Here is a 26,096-nt window from a genome sequence, read left to right as displayed (position 1 = left end):
GTTATCAAGTGATCCTTTCGTTATGAGTTGAGTGTTTGTGCACTATGCTTCAGCAGCTTTCGGTGTGTGGTCGGGTGAGGACGCTCATGGTGTGGACCCAACCTGCAAGTAGCGTGGGCTGCCGAATGTTCTCGAGCGCCAAGTTCTGGATTTTTTCGCTGTCAGAGGGTAGGTGGTGCGCGTCATTTATGGTCTTTAGAGTGTGCTAGGACTGTCAACCAAATGCCAACGTGTTTCGTGCCGGGATGTGCCAGCGGGTACCGGCGCAACACGGAGAAAAGGCACTTCTTTTCTCCGCCAACCAATCCAAATCTCCTTGCAAAATGGTCGAGAGCGATACCCCGTGCAGACAAGGTGTTGGGGAAAACATGCAAAGTGTGCGACGCCCACTTCCAAGAAGGGGATATTCTGAAGTCATATAAGCATGTAATCAACGAAGAAGTGATTGAAATCGAGCGCGGTGTATGGTCTCTAAGGAGTGATGCAATTCCTACCATATTTCCTAATCTCCCGCTGTACTTATCGAATCGTAAACGGCGTAAATCTCCGAAAAAGAGAGCAACCGTCTCAAGAGACGCAGTGGCAACGCAGAGCGACGCTGCAGAAGATATCGATATCGAGCGAGAGCAACCAGAGCCCGTGCAAGACAGCTGCTTGCATGTTAATGAGCTGGTGGAGAAGAGTGCTTCTTTGAGGTTACTTCGTCAGTGGAGATCGGCAGCTCTTGAAGATGAAAATGGGCGCCGATCACAGATTGTTTTTTACACGGCAGGATTGGAGGCAGATGTATATACAGTACTCAAGAGTGTCGTAGTTCGCGAAGACATGAGTTATGTTGTATCTGCCCGCGGAAAACTGGTGCCGACGCTGCCCATGGATTTGGCAATCACTTCGTTAGCAGACGTAGAGGCAATTGTGCAGGTTGTCCAAACTATGTAAGCCTGTCATGGTTGCACCTCTAGCAGGGGAGGAACTGTATACCACAAGCAGTGCAGAGTTCTTACTGAGGCAGAAAAAGGAGTCTGTATAAAGTGTGCGAAAATGACGAAGGACCTCAAAAGAAGAAGTGGGCTGAAACCCAAGAAAAAGGTGTGCCTTGCAGCACCTGTTTTGAGGAAGAGGCTCATTCGTGCCGCTGCAGCTCGGGAGAAAATGAAGAAAGAAATTAGCGAACTCAGTGAAAAACTGAAGAAAGCGTTTTCAACAAGTCTAGGTGAAGTGACACAGGACCTGCCAGAAGCACAAAAGATGGTCATACAGACAGCCGTCATGCAACAAGCGGCCAAGTCGCCACGTGGGCACCGGTACAGTACAGACTGGCTTATGATCTGTCTGCTTCTGAGGCTGACAAGCCCAAAGTGTTACAGAACTCTATCTGACATGAAGATTTTGCCCCTGCCAAGTGCCAACCGCCTTGTACAGCTACTGAAAGGTCTTAAAAATTTTAAGGCGAAGGCCTTTAATGTTCATACTGTCGTTAGCAGCCATGTCGGCAGATGTGTCCGCCTTTCGGCGTCACTACTTAAAAAAGAAAGCAGTGTCGACGCCGGGAATCGAAGCAGGGCCTTTGGCATTTGAAGTGGAGACGCTGCCACTCCACCACGAAGGCTCAGGGTGTGAGCAATGAATAAAGGCGCATCTAGTGACCGCATGGGTGTAAGGAATCGGTAGTGCGTGCAGGGTCATTACTGCCGCTAATTCTTTCTCAGTACCCCGCCGCTGCCGTCTTCAATGGACTCCCGCCCCCACCGGCGGGAGGGGACGGAGGGGTGCGCTCGACCTTTTGTGTCACCTTTCGTGAACGATGCGAAGGCGCCGGGGTCGCTCGGGCGTCCATCGCCCTTTGGGGCCGATTCGCGACGGCTAGGCAAAAGAGCGGTGGCAGCTTGGGGCTGAACAGCGGCCACACGACGACACCCCCCCCCCTTGTCTTAATCCCCTCGTCTCAACGGACACCAGCCGAGACACAAGCTCGCGACGAACGTCTGGTTCGAAAAGTCTGCAGAATTCCTGAGGATTAAGCACTGCCGGACGGAATGGCGTCAGGGCGCAGTTGACGAGGGGTGGCAATAGAGATGAGGAATAGCCGGCGACAGCGCGGCTAGCCGCGAGCAGCGAAGGCCCGAGTTGGGTGACGCTACTGACCGGGTACCGGAGAGGCGCCGACTAAACAGCCTTGGGAAGTCTAAGTCGCCTTGGAACGCAGGTCCAAGCTCGCAGTGGCAGTTACAGCGGTAACTGCCCGCTTAAGCCCGATAATTCCCAATTCCGAGACGACGCCAAGGTCGGGGGGTCATTGGGGAAACCGACGTCACGTGCTCGCTCGAGCGTGTTTTGTGTTTGTGTTTACTTTTATTTTGGAGGGAGAGAATGTTCTACCCCGCACTGGCTGGTACGGCTGTGCGTTTTTGTTTGTTTTTATTTTTATTTTGCAATGGAGAGGGTGTTTTGCCCTACGGAGGCTAGAGGGCTGGCCATGCTCTCGATGAGCCAATCGTATGAAGAGTAGCATGATTGGAAGCTACCAAATGTGGGCCAGGCTTTACGGGCTTTAAAACCGGGCCCCGGAGCCGGAAGAAAGGGTTCTGGGCTAAGGTCAGGTGCTATGCATCTTCGGCTATGCCGAGTAGGGGCCTCCCCTAGTGTTAGCCAGTTCCACTTTTTGTTGTTTTCTCTTTTTGCTGCTTAATGTTTCTCCAGTGCCTAATTTTCTATGCGATGTAAATATCTGTACATAAACTTCAAGCATTTCCTTTATCCCTGCATCGTAACTCACCGCAAGACCGTCCTGACGGGGCACCCCTGGTGCGAAGAAAACCTTCGGTCTTCCAGTTAAGCAAACCGTCTCTGGCGGGGCACCTGTGGTGCGAAGAAGGAAGATAAAGAACTTGTGAAATTTACTATGGGTCTGATAAATAAAATAAAAGATAAAATAAAGAAACAAAGCAAATTATAAGGAAAAAACCAAGAAAAGACAAATGAAAAATTAAATATAAGAAAAGAAACAAATAAAAAGAAATAAAGTGAAATAACAGTAAGGAAAGGAAAAAAACAGAAATAAGAAAAGAACAAAAAGATAAAATCTGAAAATTTCACAAATAAAAGCAAACAGTGCGCCAGGAAACGCTTTCGCCGTGCAGCACTTTAGAGAGCCAAAGTGCCGCTGTATTTTTTTTTTGTCGTAAGGAGCGGGGCCCAGACTCTTTCGGCGAGACGGCCCGCGCGTTCATCACCCGCATTTTGTTGTGTTTGTTTCCGCCCGTGAACTCGCACTTCGCGTGGAGTGAGCGTGAGTGTACTACTTCTTTTCTGGGGCCTTGTTCTGGCATTGGCATGTGAAGTGCCGTGTATCTCGGTAGACGGCGTCGCTTCGCGCATCATTTTGCATACGGGGCTCCGGGCGCCTTCGACAAACCACACCCCGCGCATCTGTTTGGTGCCTGGGTTTGCGTTGCTTTTCTTTACCGCCTTGTTCTGGCATTGACGTGTGAAGTGCCGTCTGTCTCTGTAGACGGCGCCGCTTCGCGCATCATTTAGCGTACGGGGCTCCGGCCGCCTTCGACAAAACACACCCCGCGGATCTGTTTGGTGGCTGGGTTTGCGTTGCTTTTCTTTACCGGACGTCGGAGCCACTTGTCTTAAATTTGCGCTTCTCCGCTGGAATTTGTTTCCTAACATTGCGGACCGGGGCCTAGACGCGCCGGCGTCCCAGCCCCGTCTGCGGTACATGCATTCCCCGAAACCGGGGAAACTGTCCTTGGGAACATGGGAGCACTCAACGAATAATTGTTTAGAAGAACTTCTTGTTGGGCAAGTTGGTGCATTGCTTGAAGGAACCTAGTTGCGCTATAAAAAAGACAAACACAGGAAAAAGCCAAGAGACAGACAGAGCGCAAACTATCAACTGAGTTTATTTGTGTGAAAGTGCCTTATATAGTCAGAATCACAGCAAAAGAACAAGGGGAAAGAGAGAGGGGTACAGCCAATCAACTCCTGGTCAACAACAGCTGCGCAGAAAATGGTTTTCCTTATTGTACAGTTTTACAGAAGTGTCGCTTACACATTTATCACCGTTTTCTTTAATGTGATAGGCCTCCAAAATCTCCCGCGCTGTTTTGTTTTTACTTCTTCCTAGTATTTTAATCTGCTTAAGCAGAGGCTCGCATCCACTGCAAGCAAGGCAATGAGGAGGCAAGTTTGCTCCTTCTTTATTCCGAATGGATCGGGCATGTTCCCCTGCGCGTTCATTCACGCATCGGCCTGTTTGGCCCACGTAGGCGCCTCCACACTTCAGTGGGATTTCATACACCACTCCAGTGGCACATTTCACATACTTTTCGGCATGTTTTATGTCGCATCCACTGCCTCTAGCTCCTTGGTTCCCGGTTCTCGGGCACAAGGCTGCGAGTTTCCGTGGGGCAGAAAAAACAACAGGGACGCCATGCCTCTTGGCCACTTTTTTTACGTTGTGCGCCACTTTGTGTATATAAGGCAACACCACGATCTTCTTTTTTGGCAGCGGCTCATCCACACTACCTCGATTTCTTCTTTTTATCTTCCTGAGAAGATTCTCGGCCACGGCTGATATGACGTCGCAGGGGAAGCCGGCTGAAAGCAACCTTTCAATTTGATTATTAAAACTTGTATGCATTGCATGCGGGCATGACTTGGTAAGAGCGGATTCCAGGCACGAGCTTGCAATTGCTCTTTTGACTGTCTTCGAATGCGCGGAATCATACGGAAGCAACTCTTTCTTTGCTCGTGGGGCATAGTGCCAGCAGGCGTGTTGCGAGCCGAGGTTCAGGTTAATATCTAAAAATTGCAACGACCCACTAGAAGGAAGCTCATGTGTAAAGGTCAAACCTCGCCCATACTGTCTAAAGGCAGTTAAAATCCTACTCACTGAATCAGTGTGGGTCAAGGTTATGCGCTCTGTCTGTCTCTTGGCTTTTTCCTGTGTTTGTCTTTTTTATAGCGCAACTAGGTTCCTTCAAGAATAATTGTTTCTGTGGAGGAAACCCAGCGACGGCCGCGAGCTCTGTGCGGGCGGCAGTTGTGGTTGGAGCTGGGTAGGAGACAGACTTCTTCCCATATGCTCGCTTAGGATGACGGATTGCCCTTAGTCCAGGGGTGGCCCAGCTCAGTTGTTCTGTTCTATGCTGCAGTTATGATTATAAGTGTACTGTACCTTTTTGTTGTAATCAAGTGTTAATTAAATGAGTGTTCTCTCAGTTAATCCCGCCAATTCGAGAGGTTCATTGGGCGAAGAAGGGAAACGGGACCTACTAAGAAGAAAGAAGAAACAACTAGCAACAACGAGTGAAGAAGAGAGAAGGAAAGAACGAACAACATAGTAACATAAATTTTTACACTATAGCCAAACGGGCGAGTTGGTGGTACATATTGAAGGAAAACAGCGCAACGACGCAGAAAAAAAATAAGGTTGTGCGTCAGAAAGCCATCTATTTCATTATATGACAGTGAGGTTGCATACCTCGGTGCCACGTAGAAACGGGTTTTGTCAGTGTGCTATAGCTGATAAGTTGGCCACTTTTCTATAAAATGCACTGCTTTCCTTAATAAATTTCAGTTGTGAGTCAGCGCTTGTGCTGTGTTTTCTTCGACGCTGTCTGCGTCGTTGCGCTGTTTGGCTTCAATAAATTTTTACTACTGCGTTCTGTCTTTGTGTCAGTTTTTTTCTCGTTGCCTCGTCCGCGTGGCTGGTAGTGTCCGGCGATGGATCCGTGCTTGTCGTGGTTCCTACGGGCAAGTTCTTGATCCTGTGCGCGGGTAGCATGTATTCGTGGAATCGCGCGAATCCGTGGTCCTCGGGGAAGGCTGGCACTTTGTCTTTCGTTGGGAAGCTTTTGCGCGGTGGTCTTTGGGCCTTCGTATGCTTCGCGTAACTGGCGTTGCTAACTTTGCAGCCGGCTTCCCTTCGAGCGACACCATGTCGCCTGCTGATGGCTTGACGCTGTTCTTCGTGGCTTGTTGAAACTTTCTTTTTTTGTTTTTTTTTAGTGCGCCGCTTGCCTTCGGTCATTTTTTGTTTGGTCGGGGCGCAGCTCGGAGGGTGTGATGCGCGCGAATATTGTAGCCCGTGCCGAGAACACCGATTTCTCCGTCGCAGATTTGGTCGGTGTAAGAACGGTGCATATTTTTTTGCTTCGCTTTGTCGTACCGTTATGCACTGCGTTCCCTTGTCGACGTAATACTTTAATATTTTCTCCGACCAGGCTGGCGTTCATGACATGCTTCTAACTCGGTTTACATGCTACCTACTGTCATGTTTTGTTTTGTTAGCACTGCAGCTTCCGTTGCGTGTGTTTCCTGAACCTCTCTTCAAAAAGCAACCTTTTGGCTCGTAGCCCACTTTTCCGCAGTTCTTGCGTCGGTGCTTACGCTGGTGCTTTGGGCATGCTGCCGAAAACTGCCCGTGTGAAGAGCATTTAAAACAAATTAAGTAGGCTCGCCTCTCACCTTGTACTTTTCTCCTTGGTGCCGTCGTCGATCGTTCGTCTCTGGTGAGGCGCACACGGTGAGTAACCGGTGGCTGATGGTCGTCGTGATAGGGGATCTTGGCTTCCGATTTTGTTTAAGGCATCCATTCGTTCATAGAGTTGCTTCATGCATCGAAGCAGCTCGTGTGGGCTACCATAGTTTGACTCTCAGGGGCCGCACCTTATCTGAGAGTCCAGTGGTCAGGTATCGGATGCATGCCTTGTCGCCGATGTTGCAGCTTCTTGCTTTGGTGAGTTTGTCGTAAAAGTACGCATATATACTTTCGTGGCGCTCTTAGCGTGGTTCTGTGCCCCGGAAGATGTTCTGCAAGCTTGGTGCTGACGGAAACGCCTTTCCGTTACGCTTTTCACTCGGCCGTATTGTCTGGACATTTGTGAGAACGTCGTACCACGTCTTCGCGACGCTGTGGAGTTTCTTGAGGCCGCAGCAGATCGTCTCCTGGGCGCTGCACCCGTTGTCTGCAGCCAAGCTGTCTACTTTTAATGTGCTGCTAGCCCTCTATGTCCCTCTACGACAAATCCTATTGTTCTCGGCGTCGTACAAAAAAAAATGGGGCAAGCGTGGAGATATGGCGAGAAGTGGACAAGGAAGCTACCGCAGCAGCTTCAGAGAGAGGAAACATAGCCGGAGAAGGCGACGTAGTAGAGAGGGCGTGAGAGCAGTAGGGAGAAATAGGAGAGCTGATGGCGCCGGAAGAGAAAGACAGCGGACAGCGTACGCCTAGTGGAAAGAAAATGTAGTGTTTTAACGCAGTATCACCGAGGAGCCTTGCGAAAGCGTATGTTTAGCATATTTTGTTTATGGTTTTTCTTTGGTGGGACGTCGGTACATCTGGCGAGATATTACTGAGGTTAAGGTGATTTGATCTGTTCGCGGCGCAGATAGAAGAAGATGACGAGATGAGCGCACAGCGCGAGAGTGTTGCGGTTTAACATGAGGCAGCAACCTTTGCCTCTGGATTCTTGGTCGAACCCCCAGTGTAGGTATGTGCCATCTTTTCAAAGTCTAATAATAATAATAATATGAGGAAAACGTATAATAATAATAATAATAACATGAGGCAAAAGTATAATAATAATAATAACATGAGGCAAAAGTATATGACTTTTCTATGCGCGTATTCTTTGTTTCGCATTGCTTTCCAGTTACCGCATTTGGAAACCCTGGTCTGTGTTTTTATGCATGGAAGGTTAGACTACGACTATTCCTTAACGCTACCCATGTTACGGATAAACTTCTACCTAAACTTTTTCATATATTTGGGTTTTACTGGTTCAAATGCTGGCGGAAACCGATGAAATCCGCTATCATCTCTTCCCCAGCCTTGAGAAATAGCTGCCGCTGTGGCTGAATGGTTATGGTGCTCGGATGTTGTTCCGAAAGACCCAGGGTCGATCCCGGCCACGGAGGCCACATATTGATTTTATATCTTGAGGCGAAATGACAGATGCGGTGCACTGTGCGATGTCAGTGCATGTTAAAAAACTCCAGGTGGCTGAAATTATCCGGAGTCTCCACCATGGCGTCCCTATGGCCTTAGCATGCTTTTACTGGCAAATGCATCCCCGCTTGGGGATGTTGGTGAGTAGTGCGCCACTACCCCAGCACCCATGCTTAGGCTGTGCGTGGCTTTGTCATTTCTGGGGAAAAAGGAATCCTGGTGGCTGAGCAGACCCCCATTGTTTGAACCTTAAAGGCCCCCAATTTGCACAGAAAGTACCCCCGGATTGACCCACCCGGGGGAAAATCAGCCAGCTGCCATTTCCTGTCTTACTGTCCGCCCTTTTCTTTCTTATCTTCCCTCTCCCGCCTATCCTGTCATCTCACTTGTTGCTTATTTTCTGGGCAGCGAGGGTTAACCCTGTGCCTACTGGTCTAATTTGGCCCTTATGCATGGAGTTATAGTGGCCGCGTATGCTCAGTGCGTGTAGCGCATTCCCATGATGGGCTCCATGCTGGGCGACCAGCCCGGTTACCGAATACATATGCCATGTTATGGCTAACAAAACATCCTTCTGATCGGTCCCTGAAAGGGGGGGGGGGACCGACGTTAAACGTGTGCCGCAAATATCAACGGAAATCTTTCTAAAGATTTTGTTGTGCATTGTCAGCTTTTGCAATTGCAAAGAATATTTAGGAACCATGTTGGAAAATAATTCAAAGCGAAGAAGCAACCGTCAGGAGACCTAAAGCCTAAAGCATCAGACTGCTAACTTAAAAAGCTTGGCGAACTGGATTTGCAGGTCACACCTCACCGCAGCCTTAACTATTTTAACGGAGTCATTTCGGAACACGGAACTTTTACAGAGTACTGATCGAGAGATTGAAGAATAACTATGTATTCTATATTGTAACGGCATACGACCTACGCAACCAAGAGCGCGCTGCGGTGTACAAATAAAGAAGAGACGCGGGGCGAGCGCGAGGGGAGAGCGCGCGGCGCTAGCGCGAGAGGCGGAGAACAAAAGAGAACCGCCGCGGCCGGTTGTGTGTGGGTCTCCTGGCGGTACATGGGGTCGCACAAGGCCTTGTCATTTTCGGCGCATGCGCAGACTCCGCGCCGGTGCATGTAGGGGCTCGCCGAGCAGCGGAATCGTTTATAGATCCTTTTCAGTTCCGCATCTCCTCGCCGCGCCAACAGGGAGCATGCGGCCCGCCGCCGCGCCCGCCACCGGGGCGCTGCTGTCGAAGTTTGCGCCAAGGAAGTGCGTCGTCTGCTACAGACGCGTACCGTTCCGCGGTCCTCCCGCACGGCGCTTAAACGAAGACATTTCTCACGCTTCGTGGCGTCATTATCAGCGCTTCGTAACTTTAAATAGTTAAACTACGTGTGCGTAGAAGCGACCAGTGCTTTAGAAGCTTTATAAAAAGATGGGCATCAGTGATTACGTTTCGCTTCGGGCAGAATAGTTGCTTTCGTGCGTCTGTAGAATGCGGCGTTTCCATCGCATTGCGCTTGAACGGTGACCTTACCCTTCTGTATCAATCCCATTGGTCGCGAGTAATTTTTACTCTTGCTTTCCAAATGCGAAAGTCAGCCAGACAAGAAAGCCTGAACGTCTGCCCCGATTTTATTAAAGATTAGAAGAACCCTCCACACTAGTCCCGAGAGGTTCCATAAAGCGACTTATTAGTTTTCAAGGCACATATAGAGAGCTGCCCGATAAATATCATGCTGACATTTTTCTGCTGCCTCTGGTAAATACTTATAGAATAAAAAAAATCAAACACGTCTTCAGTACTTATAGAATAAAAAAAAAATCACACGCACGTCTTTAGTACTTATAGAATAAAAAAAATCACACACACGTCTTTAGTGGAGTTGCATCAGCGAATTACAGTTTATTAAAACTCTTCACACACTTTCAGGCATCTTCCTTTTCACTTCGGTCATTATTTACACAAGCTTTGCTTTTTTACGTTCCCTCCGAGCTCTATTGGCACTGTCGTTCTCTTGGCTCTTCTTCCGGGAAAAAAAGTGCATTCGTGTGACCAAATAGAAGTGTACAATCTGTGCTGTAAAATCACAGCTATGCTCTGGGCAACCGATACAGTTAGTTCCTCTCTTCGCAAGGGCATCTAATACATTCCAGAAAAGGTCCCCAAAGGCTTCTTTTTTTTATGTTTGCTCAATGGCCTCTTCTTGCTTTTCACGCATGCAAACAGTTTCCTTGAAGGACCAACAAGGCTGCCAGTCACAAACTCTCGTTCAATCACAAGCATAGCTTCAGGTGGTAGAGAGTCTTGTGAAGCCATTGCATCGCTTTTGCACTCCATGCAGGAGGTCACCTTCATCATTTTATGGGCCACGTATCCCGCTAAATAGTACAATGCCGCTTTTTCTGGACTTGAAACACTGTGCACGTCATCGTCAAATGGGGCTGACAGCCCCCTCGAAGGCAGTGATGTGAGTCGCTGGAAGACTTCATCTTTAACTTTTCTCTTTTGTAGTAGTGCTTCACGCCGCTTCTCTCCAAGGCTCTCAAATGTGCTCAGCAGAACTCGTTCATCCCCTGCTTCACAGTTCCCTTTTGTGGCAAGCTTAACAGGTGTGTAAAGGGACAGTAGTCTGAAAAGCTGGCTGAATTTGGTGACGGTTGGATGGTCTTCGTCTCCTCCGAAGGACCTCATGAGCCCAAAGAATCGCTGCAAAGCAAGAAATTTGAGCTTAACAACTGTGATTATGAGGAGCTGAAAGAGGAAACATGATGGAAGGGATACGGTTACCTCGAGTGGATCCTGGTTCAGGCTTGCTGTCAGAATGTAGCTCACGCCTTGGTTCAACAGGAACTCCACAAGTGACAGCACAGACATCAGTGTTACACGTAGGGACTCGATAGTCTGCCTAGATGCGAACAGCTTGACATTAGGAATAGATTCCGTCTCGTTCAACATTGTGAAGAAGTCCAAAAACTGAAAACATATTGTCACGTTGTAGTGACGGCAGTCCAGCGGTCAGGAAGACACCAGAAAGACTTGCAAACGAAGCTCTTTATTTGGGCTGACTTGCGCCCGCAAAAGAACTGAATCACTCGGCGGCGGCGTAAGCAATAAACGTGCTCGTCGGTCGTTGAACTACGAATGTCCGCCGCTCGCGGCATCGCTCAATTTAAAGCCGGCAAGGAACTTTCCAGATAAGAGGTCAAGATCATCTACGGTAATCTGGAAAAACCTAGATGCAGCCTTTCATGGCTGCGAACAATCGAGATTAGTCTGGTCGCTTCTCGCGCCACGAACAAAAGTGATAACGACCCTTTCCTGCTGCCTTGAGCGTGAACGAACAAACACTGCAATGATACGTGGCATTACCCCCCTTCCAAAGAAGCATCGTCTCGATGCTTTCAAATGAAAATAAACACGGACAATGAAAACTTCCAGTCCTTTAGCGTTCATAATATGGCTTCAGGCGTACGACATGTACGACTTCCGGGCGTGTGCGGCGTCGCTGAGATGCTGTCGTGCCGTCGGGGATGACTTCGTAGTCGAGGTCACCGATGCGACGGAGAACCTTGTACGGGCCAAAGTAGCGTCGCAACAACTTTTCACTCAATCCACGGCGGCGAACTGGCGTCCATATCCAAACACGATCACCTGGCTTGTAATGGGTGTCTCGTCGGCGCAGATTGTAGCGTCGGGCGTCGGTGTGCTGCTGGTCTTGAATGCGAAGCCGCGCAAGTCTTCGGGCTTCCTCGGCGCGATGAAGGTAGGCGGCGATGTCGAGGTTGTCTTCGTCAGAAACGTGCGGGAGCATTGCGTCGAGTGTTGTCGTGGGCTTCCTGCCGTATACCAGCTGGAATGGGGTAAACCTGGTTGTCTCCTGGACGGCAGTATTATAAGCGAAGATCACGTAGGGCAGAATGGAGTCCCACGTCTTGTGTTCGGCGTCGATGTACATGGAGAGCATGTCTGCGATGGTCTTGTTCAGACGCTCTGTGAGTCAGTTGGTTTGTGGATGATAGGCAGTGGTCCTCCGATGGCTTGTCTGGCTGTAGTTTAAAATGGCTTGCGTCAGCTCCGCTGTAAACGCCGTTCCTCTGTCTGTGATGAGCACTTCCGGGGCGCCGTGTAGCAGCAGAATTTGTTCGACAAAAAATTTTGCGACTTCTGTTGCGGTACCACTAGGCAACGCTTTTGCTTCGGCGTAGCGGGTCATGTAGTCGGCGGCCACGATGATCCACTTGTTTCGTGATGAAGAGGTCGGAAAGGGGCCGAGGAGGTCCATCCCTATTTGCGGAAAGGGCTTAGTTGGCGGTGGCATGGGGTTCAGGAGTCCGGCTGGTCTATTCGGAGGCGTTTTGCGTCGCTGACACTCACGGCACGTTTTCACGTAATGGGAAACGTCGGTAGCTAGCCGTGGCCACTAGTACTTCTCCTGGATGCGGTGCAACGTGCGAGCAATCCCGAGATGCCCTGCAGTCGGCTCATCATGACATGCCTGCATAATTTCTTGCCTAAGATTCTTGGGCACGACAAGAAGATGTACTGTCCTGTTGGGCGCGAAGTTCTTCTTCAGGAGGACATTATTGTGAAGGACGAAGGACGACAGGTGGCGCTTGAACCCCCGGGGAGGCGAGGTGGTCTTGCCTTTCAAATAATCAACTAGGCTTTGCAACTCAGGATCCGAGCGCTGCTGCTGCGCGAAACTGCTGGCGCTTACCGGTCCTAGGAAAGCATCGTCGTCTTCCTCTTCCGGTGCTGCGTCTACGGGGGCTCGCGATAGGCAGTCAGCATCGGAATGTTTGCGGCCAGATTTGTAGACTACAGTTATGTCAAATTCTTGAAGACGCAGGCTCCAACGAGCAAGGCGGCCGGAGGGATCTTTCAAATTGGCCAGCCAGCACAGAGCATGGTGATCGCTCACAACCTTGAATGGTTGTCCGTATAGGTAGGGGCGAAATTTGGACGTGGCCCAAATAATGGCGAGACATTCTTTCTCTGTCGTCGAATAGTTGGCTTCGGCTCTCGACAGTGAACGGCTAGCGTACGCGATAACTTTCTCCTGTCTGCCATTTTTCTGAACGAGGACCGCTACTAAGCCCACCCCGCTTGCATCGGTATGAACTTCGGTTTCGGCGTTTTCATCAAAGTGCCCGAGCACAGGAGGGGACTGTAAGCGGCGCTTCAGCTCGTTGAAAGCTTCCTCTTGTGGCCTTTCCCATTTAAAAGGCACGTCAGCCTTGGTAAGTTGAGTCAAAGGTTCAGCGATGCGCGAAAAGTTCTTGACGAATCGTCGGTAATAAGCGCACAATCCAAGGAATCTGCGTATAGCCTTCTTGTCATTAGGCTGTGGAAACTCTGCGATCGCAGCCGTCTTCTGGGGGTCGGGGCGAACTCCATCCTTGCTTACGACGTGACCAAGGAACAGCAGCTCCTCGTAGGCGAAGTGGCACTTCTCTGGTTTCAGTGTCAGGCCTGAAGACTTGATTGTTTCCAGCACTATCCGAAGCCTTCTGAGGTGGTCTTCAAAGCTTGAGGAGAAGACAACAACGTCATCTAAGTAGACTAGGCAAATCTGGCACTTCAAGCCTGCGAGCACCGTATCCATTACTCGCTGGAACGTCGCTGGGGCAGAGCAGAGGCCGAATGGCATCACCTTGAACTCGAAGAGTCCGTCTGGCGTGATGAACGCAGTCTTTTCGCGATCTCTTTCGTCGACTTCAATTTGCCAGTAGCCGCTCTTCAGGTCCATCGATGAGAAGCACTTAGCGTTGCACAGCCGGTCCAATGTATCGTCGATGCGGGGGAGGGGGTAGACATCCTTCTTCGTAATGCTGTTCAAGCGGCGGTAATCGACGCAAAAGCGAAGGGTGCCGTCTTTCTTTTTCACTAGGACGACTGGTGCTGCCCAGGGGCTCCTTGATGGCTGGATAACGTCGTCACGAAGCATTTCCTCAACTTGCTTACGGATAGCTTGGCGTTCTAGCGGCGATACGCGGTAGGGGCTCTGTCGCAGTGGTCGCGCGTGTTCGTCTGTGACAATTCGGTGCTTGGCAAGCCTCGTTCGTCGCACATTCGATGCTGATGAGAAGCAATCGCTGTACTCTTGAAGAAGACTGCGTATTTGGTCTTGTCTGCTCCGTGGTAATGCTGGGTTGATATCAAACGTTGGTTGATGGCGTTGGTCAGATGGTTCTACAGGTTGGTCGGGTAGGGCAAATATGTCTCTGATGTCTGCCAGCTCGTCGAGGAAAGCGATCGTCGTACCTTTGTTTAGATGCCGGTATTCTTCGGTGAAGTTGGTTAGCAAGACCTGGGCTTGGCCATTTCGGATTTGGGCGACTCCCCTTGCGACGGCCAGTCCTCGATCCAGGAGTAGCTGGGTGTTCCCCTCGATGACGCCTTCGGCAGTTTCGATGTCTCCAGTACCTATGCAGGCGACGACACTTGATCGGGGCGGCACGCTCAATGCTTCGTCGAGGACGTTCAAGGCAACGGGATGAGTCGCTGTCGTCGCTGCAGATATGGCTTTGTCCGTGGAAAGCTTGATCGACTTGGATCGAAGGTCGATGATCGCCCGATGTTCATTCAGGAAGTCCATTCCTAAAATCACGTCTCGCGAGCATTGCTGCAGGATCAGGAAGGTTGTCGCGTAGGTTCTCCCATTTACAGTAACTCTCGCGGTGCAGCGTCCTGACGGCGTAATCAGGTTACCACCTGCGGTGCGGATCAGCGGGCCATCCCAAGTTGTTGTTACCTTCCTGAGTCGGACAGCGAGTGGCCCACTCATGACGGAGTAGTCAGCTCCGGTGTCCACCAAGGCAGTAACCGCGTGATCGTCGATCATAACTTCAAGGTCACTTGTTCGCGTTTTCGCATTGCACGTTGTCTTCGGTGTACGATCTCGGCTTCGTCAAGTTGTGAGGCTGCGGTGGGCGTACTGCGACGTTACTTCACCGGGCAACGGTAAAAGCTTCAAGTCTGGCCGCGTTGTCGTCGTCGGTGTCGTCGTCGTTGGTGTTGTCGTCGTCGGTGTTGTCGTCGTAGTTGAGGCATCGTCTTGAGTACTCGTCGATTGAGGATCTTTGTCATTGCGCTTAGAAGCAACCTCACCTCCAGAGGCTGCTTTATTTAGTTTAACCTTCGGGGGCTGGGGGAGCGTCCACGCAGGGCGTAACCTCGGCTAGGAGATACAAAGCGCAGGGACGATGGCGACGGGGAACGTGATAGGCGGCTCGGCGATGAGTATTCTTCTCGACGTAAAAACTCCTCGATTTCGGCTGGTCGCTGGCCGGGTCGGGGTCGTGGAGCGTCGTAAGAGAACCCTCGGATGCCCAGTCTTCTGTATGGGCAGTGCCGGAGGACGTGACCGGCTTCGCCACAGTGGAAGCATAGTGGGCGGCGCTGGTCGGGAGTTCTCCACTCGTCGCATTTCCTCTGCTGCGCGCGTCGCTCGTAGGACGGGCGGGTTGGGGCGAGTGGGCGGCGGTCCAACGCAGCTGGCTGAGGGCGATAGGGGCTTGGGTCCCGTCGTCGAGGGGCAGGACGGCGCACAGCTGCGGCGTAAGTCATAGCTGGGGGCTGCAGAGGCTGCACGGGTGTCGGCGTCACACCCAAGGCCTGTTCAACCTCGTCCCGGATGACGTCAGTGAGCGATGAAATTTGCGGCTGCGTTGCCGTTGGCAGCAATCGTCGGAGCTCCTCTCGCACAACTTGACGTATAACATCCCGCAGGTCATTGCTGTTAGCGGTGTCCAGGCAGCTTGCTGAGAAAATGCGCTGCTGGCGGTCATACTGGCGGGCTCGGGCATCCAGAGTTTTTTCCATCGTGGATGCCTCTTCTACAAATTCCGCGACAGTTTTTGGTGGGTTGCGGACGAGGCCGGCAAAGAGTTGCTCTTTAACTCCTCGCATGAGCAACCTTACTTTTTCTTCTTCCTTCATGTTTGCGTCGGCACGCCGGAAGAGACGCTTCATTTCCTCAGTGTACACAGCAACGGTCTCGTTTGGGTGTTGTATGCGAGACTGTAGCAGCTGCTGGGCTCTCTCCTTTCGCACAACGGTCGTGAAGGTCTTTAGAAGCTGCTCCTTGAAGGTTTCCCAGTTCGTGAGGTTAGCTTCCTCATTCTCAAACCAGACTTTTGCTGGTCCCTCCAAGGCGAAGAAGATGTACCTAAGCTTCGTAGCATCATCCCAGTTGTTGAAGGCAGCCACACGGTCGAACTGTTCCAGCCATTCTTCGGGGTCGGCGCCAGGCGAAGCGTCGAAGCTTGGTGCCACCCGGGGCTGGTGAAGAATGATTGGAGCCGTCGGCTGGGGCAAGCTCATGGTGGACGTTCCTGCTGGCTTTCATTTCCGGGTAGGGTCAGGCAGAATCCCGAACTCAGGTGCGTCTCCTAGCAGACGTCGGCTTGCGCGGTGGACTGGACTCAGGTCCTGAGGTGAATGACTCGAAGGGCTGGCGTCGCGACTTGCTGGGGGTGTCCGGTACATGGAAGGCTACCCCGCACCTCCACCAGATGGCACGTTGTAGTGACGGCAGTCCAGCGGTCAGGAAGACACCAGAAAGACTTGCAAACGAAGCTCTTTTTTTTTTTTTTTAAACGTCTTTATTTCTGCATTTAGTAGGCCGATACCTTGCGGCAGAACTAAGGTGCTTCATGGAGGTTGGGGTGGGGGAGTGGTTAAGGGTGGGGGTGAGGATGGGGGTGGGGGTGAAGGTCGGAGTGCGGGTGGGGGACCGGTGTCCGCTTCTTCCTCGAGGTAGTGTCGTCCCGAGGTCGGCTCCGCGAAGTGATGGCCTGGCCCTTCATCTTCCTTGAAGTAGGAAAGAAAAGTTCGCCAGAGCTGGAGTGCGTCTGATGGCCCGATGTGCGATGGCGGATCGACCCATTCCTGCAGGGTTCCAGGTCGAAGCCCGCCGAGGGACTTGAGTGCTCTCTCCCGTACTGCGTCAAAGGTAGGGCAGCTCCACAGGAGATGTTCGGCCGTGCCTCTGGCAGGGCACGTCGGGCACTGAGGAGTCGGGTATGAGCGCGGGTTTATGAGATGCAACTTCGCTGGTGATAGAAGCTGGCCGGTCTGGGCTCGGCGAAGGAGCACTGCCTCCACTCTCCGGAATGCGCTATGTGGACGGCGATATAGTTGCTCAGGGTTGGCCAAGTGCTGTAGTATGCTGCGACGATAGCGTTGTGCGCGATGCCATGTCTCCGCCCTATCCATATGGGGCGACGACGGGTGCGCAACGTCATTAGGGGGCCAAGAAGCGGAAACGAATGTGGATCCAGGCAAAGGTGCGGAAAGAGCTGCTGCGCGCGCTGCCTGGTGTGCCTTTTCGTTTCCAGTGATTCCTTCGTGTGCAGGAATCCATTTGATAATGACAGTGTAGCCCTCCTCTCGCAGGCGACGGGCTTCTGTTCGAATAGTGTTGAGAACGGCATAGTCAGCTCCCCCTGCGCGGCAGGCGGTGTACGCTGCTTGTGAATCTGTGTAGACATGGTAGGTGCAAGGAGCCGGATCTTGCCTTTCTACTATTCGAGTAATGGCAAGTCGTATGGCAATGAGTTCGAGATTGGTGACGGTGTGTTCCTCGGAAAGCCGTTGAACTACAGAGGTATCTGACACAGAATCGTGACAAGCTATAGCGGCGCAGTGTTGAAACTGAGCGGCGTCTGTGTATAGTTGGATGGCTCCTTCCTGGGCTAACTTGTATGATGTCTTCTCGTGTCGTTTGGCGGCAGCTTTGCGCCTTTGAGGATTAGCCGAACTCATATTCTTTGGTAATGGCATACCGTCTACTAAGTCGATCAGTTCCCATGGCGGCGCAGCGGACGAAAGTGGCTCTAAGTTGTCAACGTTGTAGCCTAATGCCCGCAGGATCTGTCGGCCAGCCGCCGTTGTGGAGAGACGGACTCGCTGGGCTAGCGATTGCTGCTCTGCCAGATCCTGCAGGGCATTGATTTTGCTGCAAGCGTGTAGGTTCACTACTGGGCAGTACTGCGGCAGACCAGTAACCAGCCGCATCGCCTTGCGATTGATTCGCTCAAGCTGAAGGCGTTGGGTTGCGTTAAGCCGCATGTACGAATATGCGTACAGGATTTTTGATGTTATGAGTGCCAGGGTAATCTGACGAAGCCCCACCTCCTTGATTCCCCATCCACGCGCAGAGACGCGGCGCATAAGGTGTAAAGCCTGATGACAGCTATGCATCGTGTTACGAAGCCAGCTTTTGGCTCCTCCGTCCTCGTCAATAAGCATGCCGAGTATACGGATTGTTGGTTTCCGGCAGATAACTGAGTGCCCTAAATGAAGAGAGATAAGTTTGCGTTCGACCTCGGCTCGTACTCGCGAACCATTTAAGACAACCACATACTCGGTTTTTTCGGGAGAGGTTTCCATTCCACACTTCTTGATGTATTCATGGACGGCATTAAGGCCTGTTTGTAGGGCTAGTTCTTGCTCTGCAGGGGACCCTGAATTAGTCCACAACGTTATATCGTCCGCATACACGGCAAAATTAAGACCGGGTATCGACGACAGCATTGGCGGGAGACCTGACATAGCAATGTTAAAAAGAGCCGGTGATATGACAGCGCCTTGGGGAACACCTGTTTGGTTACGTTGCCATTCACCCTGAGTATCTCCAACCATTACTGAGAAAGTTCTTTCTGCAAGAAAGGCTTTCACGAAGCGGTAGAGGTTGCCGCCTATCCCCACTTCCTGTAGCCGGCGAAGTATGGTCGAGTGGGGCACGGAATCGAACGCCTTTTTGACGTCTACCCCAACAACCACTCGGAGCTGTGCGCTGCTAGGGTATGCGAGAACGTCGTTATAAAGCCTTCTGAGAATGTCTTGGGCACAGAGCCCTCGACGAAAACCTACTTGCATAGGAGACAGGACGTTGTACTTGTCTAAGTACCATTCAAGTCTTCTTAGAGCCATACGTTCCATGACCTTACAAAGGTTGGACGTCAGCGATATTGGCCTGAGGTCTTGTAATGTTCGACTTGGCTTGCCAGGTTTTGGAATCGGTATTACCACTGACTTCTTCCAGGCAAGAGGAAGATCACCGTTGGCCCAGTACTTGTTCATCTCTTTCAAGAGGGCAACTTTATGTGACTTGGGAAGGTTCAGGAGTGTTGAGTAGCGTATATCATCTGGCCCTGGGGCGCTATTATGATTGGAGTCATACAGGGCTGCCTCCAGTTCGTCTAATGTGAAGGGAACGTCGTAATCGTTTGATGTACCTGATACGGGGTCCGCAGGCAAGGCATCTGCATTTTCAGGTTGGGGAAAAAATACCTTCCCTGCTTGTATAGCTAACTTCGCCGGGGAGACATTCAACTTCAAGGCCATGCATTGGGCAGGGGAAATTGGCTTCTTGCGTCCAAGGATGGCTCGAAAGATGTGCCAGGCCTTCGATAAGTTAGCTGATCCATTGAGTGAGTGGCACAGCAGCTGCCAGTCTTGGAGAGCGAGCTGCAGAGTATACTTCTCAACTTCTTGACTGATGCGAGTGAGAGCACGCCTCCGATGGGGTGTCCGGCCTGATCGGCGATACGCCTTGAGAGCACGAAGCCTACGATTCCACAGACTCAAAAGGTGGGAGTCCGGCTTTGGGGCATCAAACTTGACTGAAAGCTTCGTTGTAGCTTTCTTCTTGGCATCGCTGATCTGAGTAATGAGCTCGTCTAACCCTGTGGGAACGTTCACCGTACCGAGCATTCTACGAAAATCGTCCCACGAGACATGCTCCTCTATTCGACGGCGTTGTTGCCGCTGTAATGACTTTCGCCCTCGAGGAGCCCATGAGACCACCACGGGATAATGATCACTGCCCATGACATCATCAGCCCTCGACCATAGGATCTCACTGGGATGAGACACTAGTGTCAAGTCTGGGGAAGTGTCTTGTTGACCTTTGTGCTGGCCAAGGCGAGTAGGTAGCGTGAGGTCGTTGGCTATGGTCAGTTTCGCTCTGACAATTTGCTGCCAAAGGTGCCTTCCCCTAGCATCTGAGTGATGATATCCCCAGCTGCTGTGCATGGCGTTAAAATCACCCCCAACTACAACGCGATCCTGGGGATATATCCTTAAGAAGTGTTCTACAAAAGACATATCCACTCGATATGTCGTAGTACCGAATGATCGCGCATAAATTGAAAAAACTAAGGCTTGTTGGTCGCCATCTAAGCTAAGGCGTACTCCCGCTACCTCCTGCGTCTGCGTGCACCACGCGGAAGTATCTAGTTCAGTGTGGGCCGTGCGCGACAGAACAAGAACGCATGCCTGCCCATTGGCCATTGGAGGCGCAGATCGCGATCCTGGCCCGGGACGCCGGTGCTCTATGGAAGGGGTGCAGTAAGGTTTGTACCCTATTAAATTGGGGTTATTAAGGCCAGTCTCCTGAAGCAGGATAGCTATAGGAGGCGTTGGCGTGATGGACAGTCTCCTCTGAAGTTCCGCTTGTTTGCGACGGATTCCCCGGCAGTTCCATTGCAAGAACGATATAGGAGAGTCCGAAGCAAAAATGTCATGTGGTTTCGTGCTAATTCCTGCCATTATTAAACTGGAAGGTACGCGGGAGTGAAGATGATGTGTGCCCAATTTCGGGCTCTTGATTCGGAGAAACCTGTGACATTCCCAAGAGTGGGAGCATACGCTTGATCACCTCGGCAGTGACCAGTTCGATAATGCGCGTGAGCTGGTTTTCATCTAAGTGTAGCGCACGCGAACTATCTTTTGCAAGATTCGTTTGCGCGCCGCGTTGCGTATCACGGAGTGTTTCGGAGTAAAGCCGATGAATTCGCGCTTGCTTTGGTGCCGTCGCGGTATGCTCAAAAACTGCGGCTAGAGATGAGGTGGCATTCCTTTCACTATTGCTCTCAGATTGTGTGGAGGGCTTGTGCGCGCCTTGCCGTTTAGATTTATGTTCGCTGTCTCGTGTCTTCTGCTTCGGCTGACTTTGTAGTGGAGGGAAGTCCTGATTAACAAGCACAACTGACTCCGAGGCTGATTGCTGCGTATTGACAGGGCTCTTGTGCACCGACGTCGACACCGTTTGGTTACCACGTAGAATCTCGGCTTGTTGTTTGCGTTCTTTTCGTCGCGATACTCGGATACGACGGAAAATGCCATTCCTCAATGTTTTTGTGGCCTGCCGCCGAGCAGGGCACTTTGGGTCTGTGGCTACGTGGGGACCTCTGCAATTGCGGCAAAGTGGTTCCGTCGGACAAACCTCGAGGTTTCCATGTGCAAGGCGACCGCAGTACGAGCATCGACGTTGGTCGACTAGTGGACACGAAATTGCCCTGTGTCCGATTTTGTGACAGGTCTCGCATATGATAGACTTCGGGTGATAAGGTGTCACCGGGAGGAGTATGCTGTACAGATGAATTTTTCGGGGAAGTCTGGAGCCCTCAAACGTGATTAGAGCTGCTCCGTTCTTGCCCATAGGCCTGGCGTTTATTATCCTGCACGAGTAGCACGTGAGGTTTGCCATGAGCTGTTAGCTTGTTAACCCGTTGGCACGATAAATGACCCCACGGATCTGGCCGGGGCGTATGGTTTCATAAGCTTGAATAGGTGTCTCCTTTCCAGAAATTAGGAGAGACTGCAGTCCAATTAGATGGTCTCTGGCATGCATATGCGATATGTCGACAGCAAACTGATTGCTGCGTTCAAGAGGCCGTACTTGAAAGCCAGAGTGAAAATGAATTTTTCGAAGCTCATTGGCAACAGCTTCGTGCAGCCAGTGTGCGGGGAGTGTCCCTAGTTGTCCAGGTGAGGTTAGCTTAATTATCACAGTGTATTTAACACTGATTGGATCGGCGGCTGCGGCCTTGTTCTTTCGCCTAACAGGCTGCCAATCATCTTCTTCAGTATGTTCATTATCAGCCAAGTGATCGATTCTGCCCATTGGGGTGACTATGGACGCTGAGGCACAGCCTAGCGATCGATAATGCGCATCCGTGAAGCGAGCATTTATAGCTATCGGCGAGTGGGCATGTTTTACGCCGTGTCGTTTGTTCTCAAAGCGAGTGCTTTCTTGGGCCATCCGCGAGGTGCCTGACCCCATCCTAGGTTGCTTGGCAAATTTCGAAAACGGAAAAGTGCAAGATCCTACCTCGGAAGGGGCGCTTCCCGGATTGTTTTCCGTGGAAAGAACAGAGAATGGGTTGGAGACAGGTATCGTCGCAACCACTTGAATGGCTTCGTCATCCGCCATGCTTTCGTCGGCGCCGAGCACGGCGTCAGGTTCGGCCGCTGCGTTATCTGTGCCGCTGCAAAGCGATGTTACCGCGGCGTCTTGCCGAGGCTGCTGCGAAGCCATGTTGGCGGCTTCGGCGGTAGGCGTATCCGATGCATCCGGATGGTTTCCTGGGGTAGTCGTTGACGCGGAAGCGTTGAAACCGTCGTCCACAGGTGACGAGGAACACGATGGCGGTGGCCCATTCATTTTTGGGAGCCTAGCCCAAAAACGTCCGGGCCAAAAAGCTTGAAAAAGTCGGAGCGATGCGAACGTGCGTCTGTTCGAGACGGCTGCTTGCAGCGCCCTCCCGAAGCTCTTTATTTGGGCTGACTTCCGCCCGCAAAAGAACTGAATCACTCGGCGGCGGCGTAAGCAATAAACGTGCTCGTCGGTCGTTGAACTAGGAATGTCCGCCGCTCGCGGCATCGCTCAATTTAAAGTCGGCAAGGAACTTTCCAGATAACAGGTCAAGATCATCTACGGTAATCTGGAAAAACCTAGATGCAGCCTTTCATGGCTGCGAACAATCGAGATTAGTCTGGTCGCTTCTCGCGCCACGAACAAAAGTGATAACGACCCTTTCCTGCTGCCTTGAGCGTGAACGAACAAACACTGCAATGATACGTGGCAATATAAATGGAAACAGAAAACAGTGTTTCGAGAAAATTGGTGTATGAGTGCAAAGTTTTAAGTCCCGGTTCTTTCCCACAGTAAAAAGGCGATATAAAACAATTCTGGCACCTTAATTTTTGGAGATCCCTTTCGTATTCCAGCTACAGGAACCTTGGAGTTCAGAATGTCAAAGAGGTCATTTAGTAGCATCGTGAACTGTTCCGTTCCAAAACTGTCGGCGAAGCCAGGTACCATCATTTGTCTGTAGACCTTCAGGCCAATCGACACGCTTCGGCTGAAGAGCTGCAAGCGAAAAAGAGTAAAAGAAACTTGTAAAGCTTGGAAAAACATGGTGGCAAATTAGTTTTGAAAATGCCTGGACGCTGACAAGCACAGATGTAATGTATAAGCATGCAGTTTTATGGCAGCAACTGCTTACAATGTTTACAATGAATGAATGCCCAACTTTGCCTGAGTCGCCAGACGAACGTTCATGGTGTGGAGCTTCTGTGGCTTGACATGGTGCTCAGTCAACTTAGGAACCACTTTTATAGCGGCCTTTTTTCCGCCTCAAAAAGACGTTCATAGTGCTGGAAATTTGCTTGGTATTCACCTACCTGCAACAAATTATTGTACACCATTTCGTTATGTGCAGTAATTAAACCTAGGTGAACAAGTCTGTTGCACAGCGTCATCACTCAAGAGACATGCATATCCAAGGAATTATTTAACTTGCCTGACCATATTTGTGCTTCATCACATGATTCTGGATGCATTTCACGATATGTGGCACGTCACAAATGAAGTGGAGGAATGTTCCCTCTGGAAGGCAGGGATGTTCAATCTTGCACTGTGGGTGCTCCACCTTTCCACTGATGCCGAGGTGTGTCCACATCGATTTGTTATTTCCGGCACCATCGCTTATCACTGCCAGTACGAGAGCACCATGTTCATGCAAGTGTAGCACTGAGCTCATTACCACCTTTGCCAAGACCCATCCTGGCGCTGCACCCTTATCTGCAAAAGTTGCTATGGGTTGGACCCATGACGCAAACATTGGGTTGAACATAACAACCAGTGCATGGTCTGCCAGCTGGTCTGTGCCAACTTTAGTAATATCCCCGTAATCTACAAAGCCATCAAATTTGTAGGACGACCTGTTAAACTCGGTTCCTTCCCTGAGTTTCACTTCATCGATGACTAGACAACCATATGTGTAATGTTCTGGCTTGCCAGCCATATGCAGTTTTATGCTACCAAGGGCAAATTTGTTTAAGCCGTAGCCACATGGAAGACCTTTCAGTAGCTGTACAAGGCGGTTGGCACTTGGCAGGGTCAAAATCTTCATGTCAGATAGAGTTCTGTAACACTTTGGGCTTGGCAGCCTCAGAAGCAGACAGATCATAAGCCAGTCTGTAATGTAGCGGTGCCCACGTGGCGACTTGGCCGCTTGTTGCATGACGGCTGTCTGTATGACCATCTTTTGTGCTTCTGGCAGGTCCTGTGTCACTTCACCTAGACTTGTTGAAAACGCTTTCTTCAGTTTTTCACTGAGTTCGCTAATTTCTTTCTTCATTTTCTCCCGAGCTGCAGCGGCACGAATGAGCCTCTTCCTCAAAACAGGTGCTGCAAGGCACACCTTTTTCTTGGGTTTCAGCCCACTTCTTCTTTCGAGGTCCTTCGTCATTTTCGCACACTTTTTTACAGACTCCTTTTTCTGCCTCAGTAAGAACTCTGCACTGCTTGTGGTATACAGTTCCTCCCCTGCTAGAGGTGCAACCATGACAGGCTTGCATAGTTTGTACAACCTGCACAATTGCCTCTACGTCTGCTAACGAAGTGATTGCCAAATCCACGGGCAGCGTCGGCACCAGTTTTCCGCGGGCAGATAGAACATAACTCCTGTCTTCGCGAACTACGACACTCTTGAGTACTGTATACACATCTGCCTCCAATCCTGCCGTGTAAAAAACAATCTGTGATCGGCGCCCATTTTCATCTTCAAGAGCTGCCGATCACCACTGACGAGGTAACCTCAAAGAAGCACTCTTCTCCACCAGCTCATTAACATGCAAGCAGCTGTCTTGCACGGGCTCTGGTTGCTCTCGCTCGATATCGATATCTTCTGCAGCGTCGCTCTGCGTTGCCACTGCGTCTCTTGAGACGGTTACTCTCTTTTTCGGAGATTTTCGCCGTTTACGATTCGAGAAGTACAGCGGGAGATTAGGAAATATGGTAGGAATTGCATCACTCCTTAGAGACCATACACCGCGCTCGATTTCACTCACTTCTGCGTTGATTACATGCTTATATGACTTCAGAATATCCCCTTCTTGGAAATGGGCGTCGCACACTTTGCATGTTTTCCCCAACACCTTGTCTACACGGGGTATCGCTCTCGACCATTTTGCAAGGAGATTTGGATTGGTTGCCGGAGAAAAGAAGTTCCTTTTCTCCGTGTTGCGCCGGTACCCGCTGGTACATCCCGGCACGAAACACGTTGGCATTTGGTTGGCAGTCCTAGCACACTCTAAAGACCATAAATGACGCGCACCACCTACCCTCTGACAGCGAAAAAATCCAAAACTTGGCGCTCGTGAACATTCGGCAGCCCACGCTACTTGCAGGTTGGGTCCACACCATGAGCGTCCTCACCCGACCACACACCGAAAGCTGCTGAAGCGTAGTGCACAAACACTCAACTCATAACGAAAGGATCACTTGATAACAAAAGAACGCGACGCAAATGAACACGACAAACGGAGCCTCAGAAACGTTGCTGCACCGCGGCGTGGCTAGCTAGCGTCGAGCGTGGCGCAAACTTCGACTGCAGCGCCATCTCAGTGGCCGGGCGCAAAACGCGGCCGCTTCGGGAGGAGAAGTTTCGAAACTAAAAAAGCTTTATAAACGGTGAGCAGCGGTGCGTGTAGATGAGGCGATACGCGGGGGTGCCGTCGCTCAGCTCAACCTCCCGGTTGGGAAGGTCGCGCCAGTCCGACCCAGCGACCTTGGGGATGGCAGCGATACTAGCCTGGGACAACGGCGTCATCTTTTTGTAGCAGTCGTAGTCGATCGGGCATATCCGCTGGTGACAACGAATGAAGTCTGACGGACCTCTGTCAAACTTTGCCTCAGGATCACTGAGGTCGGATATCGCATCCCTTAAGGTGGTCCTCTGGTACGGCGCCGCAGAGGTCAAGTTCAGAGGACTGCTGTAGGCGCGACCGTCCACGGCAAATGATAGGTGGCACTCGGGCACTTCGAAAGTGTGAGT

General features: G+C 51.1%; 1 protein-coding gene and 1 pseudogene across 1 annotated transcript; both read right to left on the bottom strand.

Annotated features, from left to right (window-relative positions):
• Positions 1–10,101: 10,101 nt before the first annotated feature.
• Positions 10,102–10,932, bottom strand: LOC149356487 (uncharacterized). Its single transcript, XM_089576357.1, has 2 exons — positions 10,750–10,932; positions 10,102–10,668 (listed from the first exon to the last, which is right to left on the bottom strand). The coding sequence occupies exons 1-2, from the start codon at positions 10,915–10,917 to the stop codon at positions 10,102–10,104; spliced, it is 735 nt and encodes a 244-aa protein (XP_089432483.1). The 5' UTR covers positions 10,918–10,932.
• Positions 10,933–23,549: 12,617 nt separating this feature from the next.
• Positions 23,550–25,329, bottom strand: LOC149356486 (uncharacterized; annotated as a pseudogene).
• Positions 25,330–26,096: the final 767 nt, after the last annotated feature.

Source organism: Amblyomma mixtum, chromosome 3 (genome assembly GCF_055824585.1).
Source record: "Amblyomma mixtum isolate Tamu chromosome 3, ASM5582458v1, whole genome shotgun sequence".
NCBI lineage: Eukaryota > Metazoa > Arthropoda > Arachnida > Ixodida > Ixodidae > Amblyomma > Amblyomma mixtum.
This window is presented reverse-complemented; position numbering and strand designations above follow the sequence as displayed.

Bases quoted from the DNA above. Each gene is read 5' to 3' on its own strand.
- LOC149356487 (XM_089576357.1), bottom strand. From the start codon at position 10,917: ATGTTGAACGAGACGGAATCTATTCCTAATGTCAAGCTGTTCGCATCT. The intron at 10,669-10,749 runs GTAACCGTATCC...CTTGCTTTGCAG, and splicing joins TGAACCAGGATCCACTCGAG to CGATTCTTTGGGCTCATGAG.